General features: G+C 31.0%; 4 protein-coding genes and 1 long non-coding RNA gene across 5 annotated transcripts; 3 read left to right on the top strand and 2 right to left on the bottom strand.

Annotated features, from left to right (window-relative positions):
• Positions 1–1079: 1079 nt before the first annotated feature.
• Positions 1080–5288, top strand: Fer1 (48 related 1). Its single transcript, XM_070642605.1, has 3 exons — positions 1080–1838; positions 2240–2544; positions 4944–5288. The coding sequence occupies exons 1-3, from the start codon at positions 1630–1632 to the stop codon at positions 5084–5086; spliced, it is 657 nt and encodes a 218-aa protein (XP_070498706.1). The 5' UTR covers positions 1080–1629; the 3' UTR covers positions 5087–5288.
• On the bottom strand, positions 5222–7116 carry LOC139092265 (uncharacterized). Its single transcript, XM_070642604.1, has 2 exons — positions 6837–7116; positions 5222–6177 (listed from the first exon to the last, which is right to left on the bottom strand). Exons 1-2 carry the CDS (start codon positions 7107–7109, stop codon positions 5755–5757), a joined length of 696 nt encoding a protein of 231 aa, XP_070498705.1. The 5' UTR covers positions 7110–7116; the 3' UTR covers positions 5222–5754.
• Positions 7117–8869: 1753 nt separating this feature from the next.
• On the bottom strand, positions 8870–11823 carry Spg7 (SPG7 matrix AAA peptidase subunit, paraplegin). Its single transcript, XM_070642859.1, has 4 exons — positions 11076–11823; positions 10546–11016; positions 9295–10425; positions 8870–9120 (listed from the first exon to the last, which is right to left on the bottom strand). The coding sequence occupies exons 1-4, from the start codon at positions 11658–11660 to the stop codon at positions 8971–8973; spliced, it is 2337 nt and encodes a 778-aa protein (XP_070498960.1). The 5' UTR covers positions 11661–11823; the 3' UTR covers positions 8870–8970.
• A 239-nt stretch (positions 11824–12062) lies between these two features.
• Positions 12063–13470, top strand: LOC139092450 (uncharacterized). Its single transcript, XR_011544592.1, has 2 exons — positions 12063–12375; positions 12901–13470. It is a non-coding gene; the product is annotated as an uncharacterized lncRNA (long non-coding RNA).
• A 1666-nt stretch (positions 13471–15136) lies between these two features.
• meigo (Solute carrier family 35 member B1 homolog meigo) lies at positions 15137–16497 on the top strand. Its single transcript, XM_070642860.1, has 2 exons — positions 15137–15440; positions 15529–16497. The coding sequence occupies exons 1-2, from the start codon at positions 15233–15235 to the stop codon at positions 16317–16319; spliced, it is 999 nt and encodes a 332-aa protein (XP_070498961.1). The 5' UTR covers positions 15137–15232; the 3' UTR covers positions 16320–16497.
• Positions 16498–16955: the final 458 nt, after the last annotated feature.

Raw genomic sequence — 16955 nt, forward strand, 5'->3', positions numbered from 1 at the left:
GGTACATTCTGTGTATAATTCTGTTTTTCTGTCTTTTTTTGCTGTTTTTCTTGAATATTTATTGGAAAATAGATTTATAACTTATAATTTGATCATATTTGACGGATATTTCCATATCAAAACGTCTCAAATTCGAAATATTCAACAAAAACATCAGAAAAGATTCGCAAAAAACTTTTTTTGACACAAAGCATTGAATTTTTGACAGCCGTTATTTTTTGCCGGTAAACATTTGAATTTATTATCACTAAATTAACTTTGATTTTGGTCAAAAATCTTTTATTTGTTTGTAGATTTTTGTTTTTAGTTTTCCAAAACATTCTATGTCCGGAATTAAGAGAAATCAAAATTTCAAAATATTTCTTCAAAAATTATTGATGACATGTGCCAAAATTTGAATATCTTTTTGACCGTTAAAATTATTTACGAATATTTCCGATGTGTTCACTTCCAAAGCTATATTCTATTAAATAAGAAGTGATCCTGACTACATTGTGTCTACATCATGACGCAAATAAGTAAACTCAAGATAAATAGACATGCTACTCATCTCATACTGCCTTAGAATCATCAACAAAAGAGTTTTTTCATCAGTTTTTCATGAAAACTCACAAAATAAACTATGAATGCCTACGCTGAGAATCTATTCACCTGTTTATCAAGTATATAAAGTAAAATGATGAAAGGAAGACACTTTCCCTAAATATATTATTGTGTGAAAAGCTCTATGGGAAATTGACAACCTGTAAAAATTTTGTTTAGAATCTATGTGTAGACTCGAGAGGAAAATTAATCCTGCCAGGGGCTTCAATTGCTACATTTTCACAATTTCCACTTCCTTTATCAATACACAGCATTATCCCTGAGTTTTCCACAGCGAAATTGTCTCATACATAAATGTTTTATGTACAGAATTAAGCCACAACCAATCACAGCGCTCCGATAAGCTTGAGTCCTTTTGATTGGCTGCAGTACATCCCTCTTATTGCCACCCTCTTTTATACTTGCATGTTATTCAAAATCCGATTTTTTCGGTAACTAAACTGTTCCTTCCAGCTCATTGTTTGCTGAAGGTTCTCAAGAGTTGCACGTTTCTCTCATTCACTGGCACGCGTCAAACCATTGTTCACTAGCACCTGATTGATATCATAAGGCGTTTGCAAACAATTTTGTCAAGTGCGCTCAATTATCAATTAGAGTCAATTAATAAACTATTTATTACATACAATCAAGTGAATAAATAAATTAAAGTAATTGTGTGAAAATATGTGGATATAATAAGGAACACCGCATCATAAATTACATCAACAGAGTGTTTTAGACCCTCAAAAATTAACATAAATTTGCATAACTACCTCAACAGGGTCACATATTGTAATTGAATTGTCATAATCTGTGAATTTCCGATTTTATGCTTAATATCCAAAAGCAGTTTATTATTATTTTGTGAAAGTTCATTCAAGCTGTAAGCTTATCAGTGAAGAAAAATCAATTAGTTGTGTATATTGTGTGCTTATCTACCCTCTATATATAAAATATAAAAAATCAATCAAGTCGAGTGTAATTAAGCATTTGATTGCCAAACACGTGTTCCAGTGAAAATTGTCAAACAATATTTAAAAAATAATCATGTTTTCAATGGATCCATTTGATTTTGAGACGGTTATGTCACGGCATCTGTTTGAGGGATCTCTACTGAATCATCATACACATGCAAATTCAATGAACCATTCATCCAATTCGAATAGCTCAAATGATTATTTTTTATGTGATGATGATTCAATTACCGATGGTGAATCGTTTAATAGTGATCAGGAGAATAATAATGAGATTAAAGAGTGAGTTATGATGAATTATATTGGATTATTAGAATTTTGAAGTTTTTAACGGATTTTGAATATTTGAAATGATTTGAAACCGTATAAATTCAAAAGGACAGTTTGAAAACATTTGTATGGTTCTATGAATTTCAAAATATTTTCTTCGAGAATTAAACAATTTGAAGCCTTGATCTGCAACTTAATCTAAAGCCGTACAAAATAAATTTGAAACATTTATGTGGTTTAGTAATTTAAATTACTTTTAAACGGATATCAAAAATTGAAAATAATCTGCAAAAAACAGACAAAAATCAGTCAAATTTGCCATACAATTCCAAAAAAAAAATCAAAATTTCCTTTTTTCAGGCTCATCAATATTTCACATTTTATTAATCCACAATATTTCTTAAATCTTCCAGGAGAATTCCAAAATACCGCCGAATGAAATGTGCATCGCAACAAGCTCAACAACGTCACGCAGCCAACTTAAGAGAAAGAAGACGAATGCAATCAATAAATGAGGCATTTGAAGGACTCCGTACTCACATTCCAACTCTACCATATGAAAAGAGATTAAGCAAAGTAGACACTTTAAAATTAGCTATTTCATACATTTCGTTCCTTAATGATATGCTTCGAAAAGACAAAAATGGAAATGAAACGGGATTGACGGGCATGAAAAGAAATATTCAAAAAGAACCTCCCAAAAAATTCTACTTAAAAGGTAAGGCTATGCACAGGACAATAGACATACTAAAATAATCAATCAATGCAATTCAAATGGAAAATGAAAAAGTAATTAATCATGTCCTTTTCCAAAAAATTGTGAAATTTTTTTGTCACGCAATTTTTCTAATGGGCGTACTCGATTGCTTCCTGTATTGGAATATCCATCAAAAATAACAGTGTAATACAAAGTATCAAAAAAGGGGTTAATAACTGAGGTCTACCGGAAGGAAGCGTCCCCAATCATTATAGTATACTGTTCTATATAGTCACTAGTGTCATACTGTACGTGACTGCGAAAAGGGGTAAAGTAACAGGCATGATTGTCACGATATAACCACAGAAATTGTTTCAATCGTTCCACATCACAACCCTGATAATGCCATACAATTTACCCCCTAAAATTGATGAAAAGTAAGTACATTATAGCGTGGGAAATTCGCTACGGTTCAAACAGATGCACTTTTTACATGTTCCATAAACATTTACAAATTTTCGGATCTATTTTTATATGTTTTTTGGATTCCATTTTGATATCCATTGCGCATGAAATTTCTTTTCTATGATTAATGCAAAATACAAAATTTTGTGGATGATAAAAATTGATGATGATGATGGGTGAAAATATTTATGTTTTACAGCATAACATCTCAAGCGTAATCGACACGAAAGGATATTTTTTTTTTCTATTGTTTTTTAAAGGGCATTTTTGAGGGAAATACTGGGAAATACAACACAACTCAATATCACATTAGCAGACTGACACTTTATGAACTGATCATTTGTTGAAGTTCTGCTCTTTTAATCAGTTATATTTTGAACTTCTAAAGCCATCAAAAAATTTTGAATTTTCAAAAATCGTTAAAATTTTGAATCTCAAAAATACGTTGATGAAATTCGATTTCCAAACCGTTAAAAAATTGAAGAAATCTTTGAAATTCGTTAGAATTTTGAGTTCTCAAAAATCGTGAAAAATTTTGAATTTTTGGAAACCGTTTGATTTTGAATCTTAAAACCGATTCAATTTGAATCTAAAAAGACCGTTAAAAATTTGAATCCAAAAAATCCGTTGAATCTTAAATTTGTACAACATCTAAAAATACAATTCTTTAATTTCAATTTCCCACAAAAATGCGCCTCACTCACTCAATCCAAAAGCATGCAAAGAATTTTTCCATCCCTTATTTCATCTCCAGATGTCTAATGTATTTTTATTTGCTCACTTAAAAGCATCCAGTGGCAGATAAAAGTGCTACAACACCCACACACATAATTTCAGTTTGGTGTTTATTAGGATGTAATTTGTAAATGATGAGTATGTCTAGCAAGTAGACAGCACAGAAAAAAATTGATTACTTCTTCTCACCCTTGGAGGGGTCGGAAATGCCGACATAAGAAATAATTCACATTAGTAATGATGTTCATGATGAAAAAATGGAACTGGAACATCTGAATATGTAAATATACTATAATTCATCTTCTAAATCCTCGATATAAAGTTTATTTATGCATAAATAATTGCTTAATTTACGTTTTTTTTCAATTCGAAACTCATCAACATGTGCGAATCCATATATTCATCATAAGATCATAATTTACCGTAAACCGTGACAAATTAAGAGTTTTTGGTAATAATTTTTCCTTTATTGTTCTCAATCAAGCAACACATAACACAATAAAAATGGAAAATGCTCGAAAAATGTGCAGCTTGAATTGAAATTTAGTTCAATTTTTACGTTGGGTTGATAGTCAGACTGGTTGGGTTATTTCGTTTTGTGAAGGGCAAACAACGATTAAAAATCCTTTATAGATAATATGAATGCGATAAAAAAAGAAGTGAAATGCAATCGGAAGTTTGTAATTTTACAGGGCAAAACAATTATTAATGCGTTACTAAGTACGATAATTTTAATTAGAAACTTATGTTTGCTTTGATCGCTTCCGCCGTTTATCATTTAGTGGCTTTTGATGTCTTTTTTGAGGTTTTTGAAGGATATTGTGGATTAATTTGTCATTTTTCGTTAACTGTTGTACGGTTTTCACTTAACGGATTTTGAAAATTCAAATATATCTAAAATAAGTCAAAACCACACAAATGTTTTTTGAAAACCACTCAAATTCACCTTTTTGCATTTAAAAATTCGTCCTTTGTGTTTGAGAACCATACAAATGCATTCAAAATTGAACCGATTTGATTATTTTTGAATCTTAAATTTCCGTTATTCCGTTAGAATTTCAATTAATCTTAAATCTTCAGATATATGACTTTTTGAGGATTTTGTATGAATATTCGAGTCAACTTCGAACTCCTTAATATTATTTAATCATTTTCCATTCAATTGCAACATAATTAATATCCAATAACAATAATTTAACACCAATAATTCTATTTTACAGGCAGTATAGGAACACATTCCCTCTCATGGCACAGAAAGGGTGATAAAAGTATCAACGGACGTTATTTTGCCAGAATATGGAGACCAGAAGATCCACGATCAATCAACCGTAGCTCACTAAATGGCAATTCCTACAATTTATGAATATAAATTCCATGAATTTTTTCAATTAAATGTCAATCTAGTCGATCCTTTTGTCATTTATTTTTCGCTACCTAATTGTATATTATTATCTAGTCATCATGTACTAATTATAACTGCATTTTTTGATCTGTGAAATTTTTATTATAAATAATTAATTAAAGACTTTTTACTATGATAACTTATGTATATTATTATAATAAATTCTAATTCCGACGGAATAAAATTGCTATACGATCTTTAATTTCCTTCACCTGCTGTACTCTTTAAGTCCACAAAACATATCTATGAACATCATGTCTATGAACTGCGACAAACGGCTTTATTTTTTTGGCAAATTTGTTTATTCAGCTGAATCAATTAAAAACCCATCGTCGGAACTATCTTCCTTGTTCTATACTGTATATGCATGCATTATTAAAATATTTATATAGTGTAGCATTATCGATAGGGGTTGGGTTGATGTTCATTTTTATTGTATTGTGCTTTTTTTTTAACGCATAAAAAAAAAGACGAGAACATAAATTTTGGATGTTATAAGCTTGTCACATAAAAAAATTTTAAAATTTGTTTGACATAATCTTTTAAGGATTTTAAAACATTGTTTGCGTATGTGCTTACTTTATATGCTGGTTGGTAATTATAGAAAGACTTAATAATTGCAAATTATTTTATAGAGATTTAGTAGCTAGATGATATGTCAATTCAGGATCGTTGTTCCTTTCAGCAAATGTTTGGCCATTGAATGAGTAATTGTTAAAGGATTCCTCAAATGCTACTTCAAAACCCAACTTCCTGCCAATTACTTGCGTATTTCTTCCAGTAAATAATGATGAGACTAGCTTAAGGTCATTTTTCTTTGCAATGTCTATTGAATATTTACACAATTCATATCCAATTCCTTGACGTCCATACTCTTTCAGAACAGCAAGGAACATAATTTCAAATAATGAATCCACATTGAATTTTTCGAATAAATCAACTTTTGCATCAGCTGCAATCATGTAGTTCATCAATGATTTAGCACTTTCTGTCTTGCATTCATCTCGGATTCTCTCGAAATATGATTGTTCATCGGATCCAACTTGCTTTGTCTGGAAGATATCAGAAGACTCGTTAATTTATATGAAATTTGATGATTTATCAGGAGTTGATGATTGAAATTGGTAAGCTTGAGGTATGTTAATGGTAAGGATATTACCAATGATCTCTAATTAAGGATACTGACTGGAATATTTAAAAAAATTATTATTTTCAAGCAAATTTCCAAGTTTGCTAAAACAAGAACTGTTCAAATGTTTCTAGAAAATCAAAAATTTGTACGGTTCTGAGGTTTAAAATAATTTAAACCGTTAAATTTTGGAAATTTTTGATAATTCACAAAACTTTTTATAATGGTTTTCAACGGTAAATTTGCAGCTTATCAATACTTTGAAGCAAGTCATATGATTGCACTTAAGTAGCACAGTATCATTAGATATTCATCGTACACAATAATTTCATTTTCAAGTACGAAAGTGAATATAGTTCAAGGTTGGGATGTAATTTGCAGATTCTACGTGATAAGCATCATCTCGTTGCATCATATTGAATCTTATTTATTTCTCTATATTCTGAATATTCATAAATTTAACATACTTAATTAGTCTTGTAAGAAAGTGCACTTTAATTCCTCAAAATATCTTCTCTGATTAGGTAACCAACAAACTTTTGATAAGATCACGCATTTACACTCCAAGACACAATTGCTTACCTGAATCAGATTGATGGCAACACCCACAATTTTATCTAATTCAACATCCCTAGCAACAATGCTCACATCACTCTTTTTTAAGGCATCATTGCAAAGTCCTTCTAGATCTCTTTGTGCATCAATATTATGATTGATTTCACTTCCAACACTTACAGTTTCGTACCTAAAGAATGCATTTCTTATGACTTCAATTGTTTGGTCATAATACTGCGGCGTGTATGGAATAAATTCAATAGTTTTATTTAAATCTTTCGAGAAAATTTGACCGAACATGCTGAATGCTTTAAATGATTAGGAATGACTGAGAATAAAAAAAGTTACGAATGTGATTTTGAAATAGAAGATAAGATTAAGATGATGTAAATTCACAAGTCTAGTCGAAAATAATAACTGTAATTTTCTTGAATAATATGTATGTCATTGCCCGAATATATACAGTCTTATCACTTTTAATATTATTATTTCTAGCCATTCAAATCGTGACGTTGAAATAATCACGATGAGGAATTTTCGACACATGTGCAAAAATTAATTTTATTGTTGAAAGTGTCTTTTGAGACTTGAAAGCGCATTTTGCGTCTAAACGGTTTTTTAAAATTCAAAATCTCTCAATCGCAGCCAACTTCATTAATATTGATTTTAACGGTTTTTTGAAATTTAAAAAAAAAATGTTGCAGCCAACTTCACTTTTAGTTAGAAATGAAGAATTTCGCAGCCAACTTCGTTAATATTGATTTTCAACTGAATGTTAAATTTGCAGTCAACTTCATGTGAATTGATGACATCAATCAAATATTCTAAATTACAACCGACTTAATTTTTAACGATCTTTTAAATTTCAAATGTTCAATTTTACAGCCAACTTCATTCATATTGACTTTTAACGGCTTTCAAAATTTAAAAATTGCTGTCAACTTCATTTGTAAGGATCAAATTCAAAATTCCAGATAACGAACATTCCAAAAAATCCAAAAATTCTAATTTTTTCAACAAAATTCACTGTCGCACAGGACAAACTACCCATAATAGCTCATACTACAATCTAAAAATTCGTCCTTCAAAAAAATCCAGTAATGTAAATGGATTTTAAAGTAAATCAAAAGTGCTATAAATCCGATTAAAATTTTCAATCGCAAATGCAAAGAATTAAAGCAAAAAAAAACTTTTCCTCTCCTGTTGGAATGACTAAAAAAATAATTTAATAAAGCCGAAATGATTGCCACAATTGATAGCACTTCATCATGAATGAATAAACGAACTGAATAGCCTTAAAAATACAATTAAATTAATACCTTTATCATAAACAATTGATAGAAAAGGAAGAAAGGAATCATCGCGGTTGTATCTATAGAAAAAATTATGTTTGAGAGACCATACATCACCCTACATATCCATCTATATCATTCGTCATGATTCACTTGATTCAAATTCAGTTAATAAAGGGCGCGTAAAAGTTTAAACGCAAAGCAGATGCTTACTATGTGTGTTCATATATGGAAGACACTTCAATCGCGAGTAAATAGTCATAATAGAAGGGGACGTAGATCTCTATATGAGTTTGTTATTACAAAGCAATTAACTGAAATCAGGTACCACAATACGTCCCTTCCGTAATATCACTTCCCTCACATGTTGTTTTTGTTGTTCAGACCTCTTCGCTTAGTTCTGCTTTAAAGAGGATGGAAATTTATTTATTTTTTTGAGAGTTTTTAAAAAAATGTTTTTTAATCTGTTATGACAACTGTATAAATTCTAATTTCATATTGACCCACATTGTAGAAATTCAATTAAAATTTAAATAAACAATTCGAACACGTGGTTGAAATTTAAATAAATTTTTGCGATGCATTTTTCACATTTTTGTCTTACATTATCGAGAATTTAGTCGTCCGCAACTATTCCATCCATCCATAAGTCACTAACTGCTCTTATCTCATTGATATACCTTGAAATTGCAGATTTTACTTCGAAAACCATACAATTCCCAATAAAACATTTGTAAGGTTCTCAAACATATTCCATTAAAACCCACATTTTTAAGCTGTTACAAGCTCTTCAGGCTTTTAATTTCAAACAAATTATACTTTTTTTTATTTAATTTAAATTATGGTACATCCTTTAAATCCTATTCTATTTATTTATCATCTTGCGAAAGTGATCTTAATGAGTCCTCAAATTCAACGGGCTCAATTTTCCTCTTTGCATCTTCGAATGCTGGTGGTCCAATAAGTGCAACAACTTCATCGTAATTGAGAGTTTCCTTCTCGAGAAGTGATTCTGCCAACTGTATTAAATAAATGGATATATATATTAATTTTAGAATTATAAAATAAAAATTCAAAATTTAACGGACTTATGAGATTTGAATTTTTCTTCAAAGGATATTCAAAATCGAAAAATCCGTTAAAAATTCAAAAGAGAAAAGACCGTTAAAATTCCCAACAATTCAGTCACTTACCTTTTCTAGCTTATCTCTATTCTCTCGAAGAAGTTTCTCAGTTTTATCATAAGCTGCATTTATCAACTTTCTAGCCTCTACATCAATCATATTATGCAAATGTTTTGAGTATGGTTTTCCACTTGACATGCCTTCTTCATTTTCATCAGTAAAGCTCACCAACCCAATGTTCTCGTTCATGCCGAATACTTTAACTTGTGCATACGCAATTTTAGTTACTTTTTCTAAATCATTTTGAGCACCTGTTGTAATTTTATTAAATGTGATGCTTTCAGCAGCTCGACCACCTAAAGCCATGCACATTTTATCAACAAGGTCTTCCTTGGTGTACAGCTTCTGTTCTTTTGGAGTGTATTGGGCGAATCCAAGTGCTAAGGATGTACGAGGAACTATTGTCACCTTTAAAAGTACGTCAGAATTTGGAAGCATCCAGCCTACAATTGCATGTCCAGCTTCATGATAAGCCACAGTTTTTCTTTCAATTGGACTTAAGGAACTTGTTCTTTTTTCAGTTCCGCCGACTGTTCTTTCGACTGCATATTCTAAGTTCTTAACTGTAACGACTTTCTGGCTATTTCTTGCTGCATGTAAAGCCGCTTCATTTACGACATTTGCTATGTCTGCTCCTGAAAATCCAGGCGTCAAAATTGCCAATCGCTTTGAGTACTTTGAAGGTGCTTCCTCAAGTGAAACACCTGACAAATGCTTCTCGAATATTTCACGTCTTTCATCGACATTTGGAACATCAATCAAGATATGTCGATCAAATCGTCCAGGTCTTAATAAAGCTTTATCAAGTACATCAGCACGATTTGTCGATGCCAACATCAATACACCAGCTTTACTAACCATACCGTCCATCTCAACAAGCAATTGATTTAAAGTTTGTTCATTTTCACCCGATGTCATTCCTGAAAATGATCCAGTTCCTTCACGCTGTCTGCCGATGGCATCAATTTCGTCGATATAAATAATGCATGGACTTCTCTTCTTGGCTTCTTTGAACAAATCTCGAACTCGAGCAGCTCCTAATCCTCCAATCATCTCGATAAATTCAGAACCATTCATTGACAGGAAAGGAACTTGTGCTTCTGTGGCTACTGCCTTTGCAAGGAGTGTCTTTCCGCAGCCCTAAATGAACGATAAGATAAACTAAATTAAGTTACTTGAAAAACGGTTGGTCAAAATTTGAATTATTTCACTAAAATTTTCAAAATATAATTCAAATTTGTTTTGACCGTTAATTCTTACCGGTGGTCCAAGAAGTAAAGCGCCTTTTGGAACTTTCGCACCCAATGTTTGGTATCGTTCTGGCTGTTTCAAATAATCAACAAACTCCATAACTTCCTGCTTTGCTTCTTGTAAGCCAGCAACATCCTTGAAATAAACGCCTTTTCCTCCTTCAAAGGAATCGACCAGAGTAAATTTAGCGCGACCCATTTGTGAGAATGTATCGAAGCTTAATGGTCCTTTCATTCCCTTCAATTTACTCAATAATGCGAGGACGACGACGAGCGAGACTAATGAGAATAAGATTTTTCCAGCTAGTTCCCCGCCTCTTTCGAAGCTTATTGCTACATTCTCGCGTACACCAAGTCGCTTCTCTACATCCCTAAGCTTCTCTTCGAAACGAGTTGTGTCTATTGCCATGTGAAAGAACAGAAAATTTGGTGGTAATCTCTTTCCTTTAATTACGGCACCTTCGTGGAGTATGATTGTTACCTACAAAGTATTAATTCTATTGAAATAGCTGCTGTAAATTATGAAATTCAGTTCCTTACCATATCTAAATCTGGATGTACAATCAATTCCTTTACTTCACCAGTCGCTAGCATGTGATGTACAAACTCATTCCATGACACATATCTGTTAGCTACTTCTGGACGATTTCTTGGTGGAATCAGCAAGGACAATAGCATGAAGATGAGAAATCCAGTGAATATTGTTTTACTTAAAAATGCCATTAATCTCTCTTTGTTAGGATCTTTTCCATCATTTGGTGGATCATATTTCCCGTCTGGCTTATAGCTTGGATTCCTTGGATCATTCCTGTTGGCGTTACTTCCGTTTTTATTAGCATCATTACTATTCCGACAATTTAAGATTGAATTACTTAATAGACGAATGATTGAATACTCAGGAATTGAAAATGAGCGACTAAATAACTTCACAATAGCTGAATATTCTCGATTAATTTGTTTCCAATCATTTTTGTTATGATCTAATATGCTAATTCTTTGTGGTAAAGCAAGAAAGCTTGTACACTCATTTTGCTGGATATTAGCCGTATGACAACTATTTACTGATAATCTAGACACTTTTCTGTGCAAATCACTTATAAATTTATACCGATTTACTCTATACATTCTTTAAAATTTAATTATTTTAATTTTGAAAATTTTATTTGTTTTGAATTTGTTTTTAGCACTTTTTAATGAAAATGTGTCGGTCATGCAATTTTGTCTGACTTGCAAAAACTGTCAAATTTTATTTGAATTTTGAAGTAAATTGTATGGTTTTCACGTTCTTAAATGGAATTGTAGTGTTTTGCACTTTTGGAATTGTGTGGTTTTTGAACATTGTAAACAAAAATTCAAAATTTTGGAATTTTATTGCTTAATATTTGAGACACAATAGTTTAGTTGTTACTACAAAGTAAAATAAGTCCCTAAAATCTCTTTTAACATCCCAAATTCTACTTTAACTAACTAAGAGTCATGTCTACAGTTAAAATTTCAATTTAAATTTCCCGCAATTTCACGATTCAATGTAACGGTCGAAAAAAATTTAAAAATGTTTACAAAAAATCGGAGACATAGTTGTGGACGTGTCGTGTACTCAAAGCATACAAAGTTTCCAAAATTATTATTTTAGTCAGCATCTCCACTTAAATTCCACGTCTAGGTCTCATTTGTCTTTAAAAAAGTACATTTGAAGGAAGTAAAAGCATCCTCCGGTTTAGAATTTTGTGGAGTTTATTGAAGAAATTGAATTAAAATGGCACCAACTCAAAGAATTAAAGTTGCTAACGAAAAGGCCAGCAAAAACATCACTCTTCGAGGAAATGTACCTAAATCAAACGTAAGTGTGTCCTTCATAGAGTCCTTTAAGCTTAATTGCTTGATAATGTTCATATAATATTAATGTTTAATCAGCATGTTGGAAATTACACTATCTGTAATCAATTTTTTAAGATCCAGTTCAATATGTGCCATAAATCTTATAATAAGTGTATATTTGGAGCTACGTAGCATTTAGAAAGCTATTTAAAATGTTCAATTTTTTGTCACTTTTTCTTACTGGATCTTTTCATTCATGAATTAAGACCCAACCATATTGAATCCAATAAGAAAATTCTGGACATTATGTAGAACATTAAATTATACTACATGCTACGCATTTTGCCGAATTATAAATGTTGATAAGATAGGTGTTTTTCAACATTTTAACGACCTTGCTCATTTATTTCGTTTTAAAGGAACTTGATTATTAAATTTGTTATTTCCATGCACTTTTTGATTACACAGCTGTTTATGTGTGTTCCTACATCGTCGACAAACAAGAATTTTAAACATTTTTTTTTTGTGTTCTTATTTTTAATTTTAGAAAACTGCCGAAGATAAATATCCAGTTGGTCCATGGCTTTTAGCATTATTCTTGTTCGTCGTTTGTGGGTCAGCGATATTCCAGATAATTCAATCGATCCGAGTTGCTTAAAAAGGATTTTAAGCAGTTTAGCATGATATTCATACATCTCTAGAACTAACTAAAAAAACCAAGCACAAACACACGACGGAGAATTGAAGACTTTTTCTATTTTTCTCGGATCTATCGACTATACAACTATCTAATAACGGTTCATTCCGCATACTGCAATTTTTTGTTCAATTTTTCTCTTTTTTTTCGTCTTTAAATTATTATTATTTTTTTTTTTTAAATATATTATTGCTAAAAAAAGATGAATTTGATTGGCTATAAAGTGATGACTTTCAACACATAAATTCTTTGTGGACAATTCAAAAAAGAAATATAAGAAATAATAAATGTTACACATATAAAAAAAGAAAAAGAAACAAAAAAAAAATGTAAAATCCAATTGAAAGTGAATTTTGCAACTCATTTTCAAATTTTATAAACTGTAAGAAATACATTTTTTGTAAAATATATGAAAATATTTTTTGTGTCTATCCATGCTTAATGCATTACAGGTTTTTCTTCTTCATTCGGACATAATATTAGGCAATTTTAATTCATGTTTCAAAACCTTTATCTTGACCAAATAGCTCATTATGTTAATTGCGTTTATGCTTGTTGCTTGTTCCTTTCTCTCGTGCATGCATCAAAATGATATTTTTTATTTTTTTGAAGTACCTACATAATTGACAAAAGAGTTTTGAGCTTAAAATTATCTTGTTGCACAATTTTTTATAAATTATCGATCATTCAACAAATTTGTGTGTAATGAAATCGATAGCATTGGAAACTGCGTGTATTTAAATTGCACAAGAGCATGTAAGATGAACTTCAAAACCTTACAACAGCTAATTATTTAACGACTTTTTTGAATTCAAATTTCTTGACTTTGAATTTTTCAAAATTTAACGACCTTTTGTTAATTTTGCATTTGTATGGTTCTGACTGAAATAATTTGTAATGTTCTAGTACTGAAAAATTAGCTGCCAAATTGCATTTGTATAGTTTTCAATTTAAAATTTAACGTTTTTATTCAAAATTTTGCATTTGTATTGCTTTCGACTAAGCCTAAAAATAATTTGTAAGGTTCTAATACTAATTTTGTAAAATATTTATAGCACACGTTTACATCATTAATTACTGATTGATTCCTTATAAAACTAATACACTCAGCACTTCCACATCATACAATATTTGTAGACTCATCTGTTGAATTTGTGGCTGTATCATTCACGACAGTAAACACAGGCAAATCAATCGCCACTTTTGCGTCATTTATGTCAATGATTGTCGTACTTTCTGGAATTGCTTGATTTGTTCTCAATGGCGATACCTAAAGAATATTTTATCCTTTCATATAAGAATATTCCTTTCTATAAAATATACAGTCATAACTCACCGAAAGTGCATTGCGTATCATATATCGAAGCACGCGTCTCAGCACGTCAACAACAGCGGAAACTTGAGATGTTATCCTATTTGAACCACGTTCCAAGGACTGATCAATCTGTAATAAACAACAACAAAGTCATTGACCACACGTGTGACAGTTTTTACAACCATATATTATCACTGACCGAGGTCATGTTGAAGATCGATTTCAATACACGAAACGGAAAGATGCTTGTTATATTTACAGGCTTAGGATAACGAAGATCATTAATATTCTCCGGTTGTGCATTTCTGTTTATTAAAGTTGATGCTGTAAAATGCACAAAAATTGCTAGACACAAAAAATTTATGCTTATTAATTTCATCTTTATTTCTTTCTTTTCTTTATTTATTGATGTTGATGATACGAGATTTAACTAAAGACTGATACATAAATATGTAATGCCCGTGTGCAGTAAACTGTTTTTATCCTTGACTTAGTCTCTCTTAGTTTCTTATGAAAGTTGTTATTAAAGGTCAACATGATAATACAAATGAATATTTTTAACATTTTTCTGCACAGAATGACAGGTAATTTAAAGAGAAAATTAAATTATTGTCTTTGCTACAATCATCATTAATTTAAAGTAGAGTTCAATCAACATCTGATCCTTATGGTCATTATAACGGTTTTTTTAAATTTGAAATTTTTACAAAAAAGTCTTCACTCGAAAAAAAAATTCAAAAAAATTCTTGTTTATAAAATTTTCTGTGAGTGAATTGTCATCAAAAAAAGATTTTTATTAATTATCTACTGTACACGTTAATTTATTTAATTTTCATCTGTTAAACTTCATAAGAAACATCCAGCATAATGAGTAATTTAAAGGATAAACAGTATCTGTTGATCAGTGCCGTTGGTATCTTCGTTTGCTATTTCTATTTTGGAATTATGCAGGAAAAAATCACAAGAGGAAGATATGGAACTGAAGAGAATGAGGATGGTACGGTTGGTGAAAGATTCACTTACACACTAGCTTTAGTGGCTGTTCAGTGCATGTTTAACTACTTATTTGTTAAAGGTAAGATCTCCAAGTTCCTGATCTGATGATGAACCACGTCATCTCAAAAGATTGTATTTAAAGGCATTAACATTGTGTTACATTTTAGCTATTCTTATCGTGAAGCCTCAGCCAAAAGACACAACACATACAGGGTATTATGCAAGTAGTGCGTTGACGTATTTACTTGCTATGGTTAGCAGTAACATGGCATTAAGATGGGTAGCATATCCAACACAAGTTGTAGCAAAAGCAGCAAAACCCATTCCAGTTATGATTCTCGGTGTATTGCTTGGACGAAAATCATATTCATTACGAAAATATTTATTCGTACTCATTATCGTCATTGGTGTCGTTCTTTTTATGTATAAGGAAGGCAAGGTCAATAAAAACTCGGAGAATGCTGGCCTTGGTGAAATTTTATTGTTCCTTAGTTTATCAATGGATGGTCTCACAGGCGCAATACAAGAAAGAATGCGTGCATCATCAAGGCCATCAGCTCAACATATGATGTTATCCATGAATTCATGGAGTTCAGTAATGCTCGGTGCTGCACTTCTTGTCACCGGCGAAGGAAAGGAATTTTTTGCATTTGCCCTTAAGCATCCTGAATTATTTACACATTTAATATTAATCGCATTGGCTAGTGCTTTTGGTCAATTATTTATATTCATGATGGTTGCAGGCTTCGGTCCACTTCCATGCTCAATTGTGACAACGACTAGAAAGTTCTTTACAGTTCTATTTTCCGTCTTATTCTTTGGTAATGTCCTGATTGGTAGACAATGGTTTGGTGCAATTTTAGTGTTTATTGGACTCTTTGCTGATATGTTCTTTGGAAAGAAGGAAGTCGATCCCAAGAAAAATGAAGGCAAGAAACTAATTGAGAATGAGAAATGACGAAATAGACAAAAATCCCGAAAATTATCAACATAAATTCCACTGATAAGCACAAAAAAAAGTTTAATTGTGACGCTATGATTAAAAGAATTGATTGTCTTATGATAAGTTATAGACTCTATATAAAGATTGTATATAAGTTATGTTGAATTATGATGTAAAAAAAAACATGAATTTATTTGCATAAATAAATTATTCCATTCATTTACTGTATGTGTAAACTTTTTTATTGATTTTATTAACATGAATCATAAACAGAATAGACAGTTTTGATAAGCTTAATAGGAGGCTTCCGACGAAATTTTGTTACTCGTCAGTGACGGTATGAATTAGAATTAAATTGTGAATGTTAAAGCGGATTTTTTTTTTTTCAGATTTTCAACGGTTTTTAAAAATTCAAAATTTTTAACGGTTTTCAAAATTTTAAAATTTTCAGCGGATTTCAAAAATTCGGGTTTTCAACGGTTTTCAAAATTTTAAATCTGAGCAACAAATTTAACGACTTTCAAAATTTTGAATTTTCCACATAAATTTTAAATCTCAAAAGACAGTTAAAAAGCATTTCATATTTTTTCCGTCGCATCCAATAGATATTTCCGTTTCACAGCTGATGAGTGTTGCCATTAACGTTGTCAA

This window comes from Chironomus tepperi, unplaced genomic scaffold, assembly GCF_022539635.2.
Source record: "Chironomus tepperi strain 1889 unplaced genomic scaffold, CSIRO-AGI_Ctep_v1 contig_298, whole genome shotgun sequence".
NCBI classification, from domain to species: Eukaryota; Metazoa; Arthropoda; class Insecta; order Diptera; family Chironomidae; genus Chironomus; species Chironomus tepperi.

Excerpts from the sequence above, each read along its gene's own strand:
- meigo (XM_070642860.1), top strand. The coding sequence starts at position 15,233 with ATGAGTAATTTAAAGGATAAACAGTATCTGTTGATCAGTGCCGTTGGT. Across the intron at positions 15,441-15,528 it reads TAACTACTTATTTGTTAAAG|CTATTCTTATCGTGAAGCCT; the intron begins GTAAGATCTCCA and ends GTTACATTTTAG.
- Spg7 (XM_070642859.1), bottom strand. The coding sequence starts at position 11,660 with ATGTATAGAGTAAATCGGTATAAATTTATAAGTGATTTGCACAGAAAA. Across the intron at positions 11,017-11,075 it reads TACATCCAGATTTAGATATG|GTAACAATCATACTCCACGA; the intron begins GTAAGGAACTGA and ends AATACTTTGTAG. Across the intron at positions 10,426-10,545 it reads CTTTACTTCTTGGACCACCG|GGCTGCGGAAAGACACTCCT; the intron begins GTAAGAATTAAC and ends TCGTTCATTTAG.
- LOC139092265 (XM_070642604.1), bottom strand. The coding sequence starts at position 7,109 with ATGTTCGGTCAAATTTTCTCGAAAGATTTAAATAAAACTATTGAATTT. Across the intron at positions 6,178-6,836 it reads TTGCCATCAATCTGATTCAG|ACAAAGCAAGTTGGATCCGA; the intron begins GTAAGCAATTGT and ends GATATCTTCCAG.
- Fer1 (XM_070642605.1), top strand. The coding sequence starts at position 1,630 with ATGTTTTCAATGGATCCATTTGATTTTGAGACGGTTATGTCACGGCAT. Across the intron at positions 1,839-2,239 it reads AATAATAATGAGATTAAAGA|GAGAATTCCAAAATACCGCC; the intron begins GTGAGTTATGAT and ends TAAATCTTCCAG. Across the intron at positions 2,545-4,943 it reads CAAAAAATTCTACTTAAAAG|GCAGTATAGGAACACATTCC; the intron begins GTAAGGCTATGC and ends TCTATTTTACAG.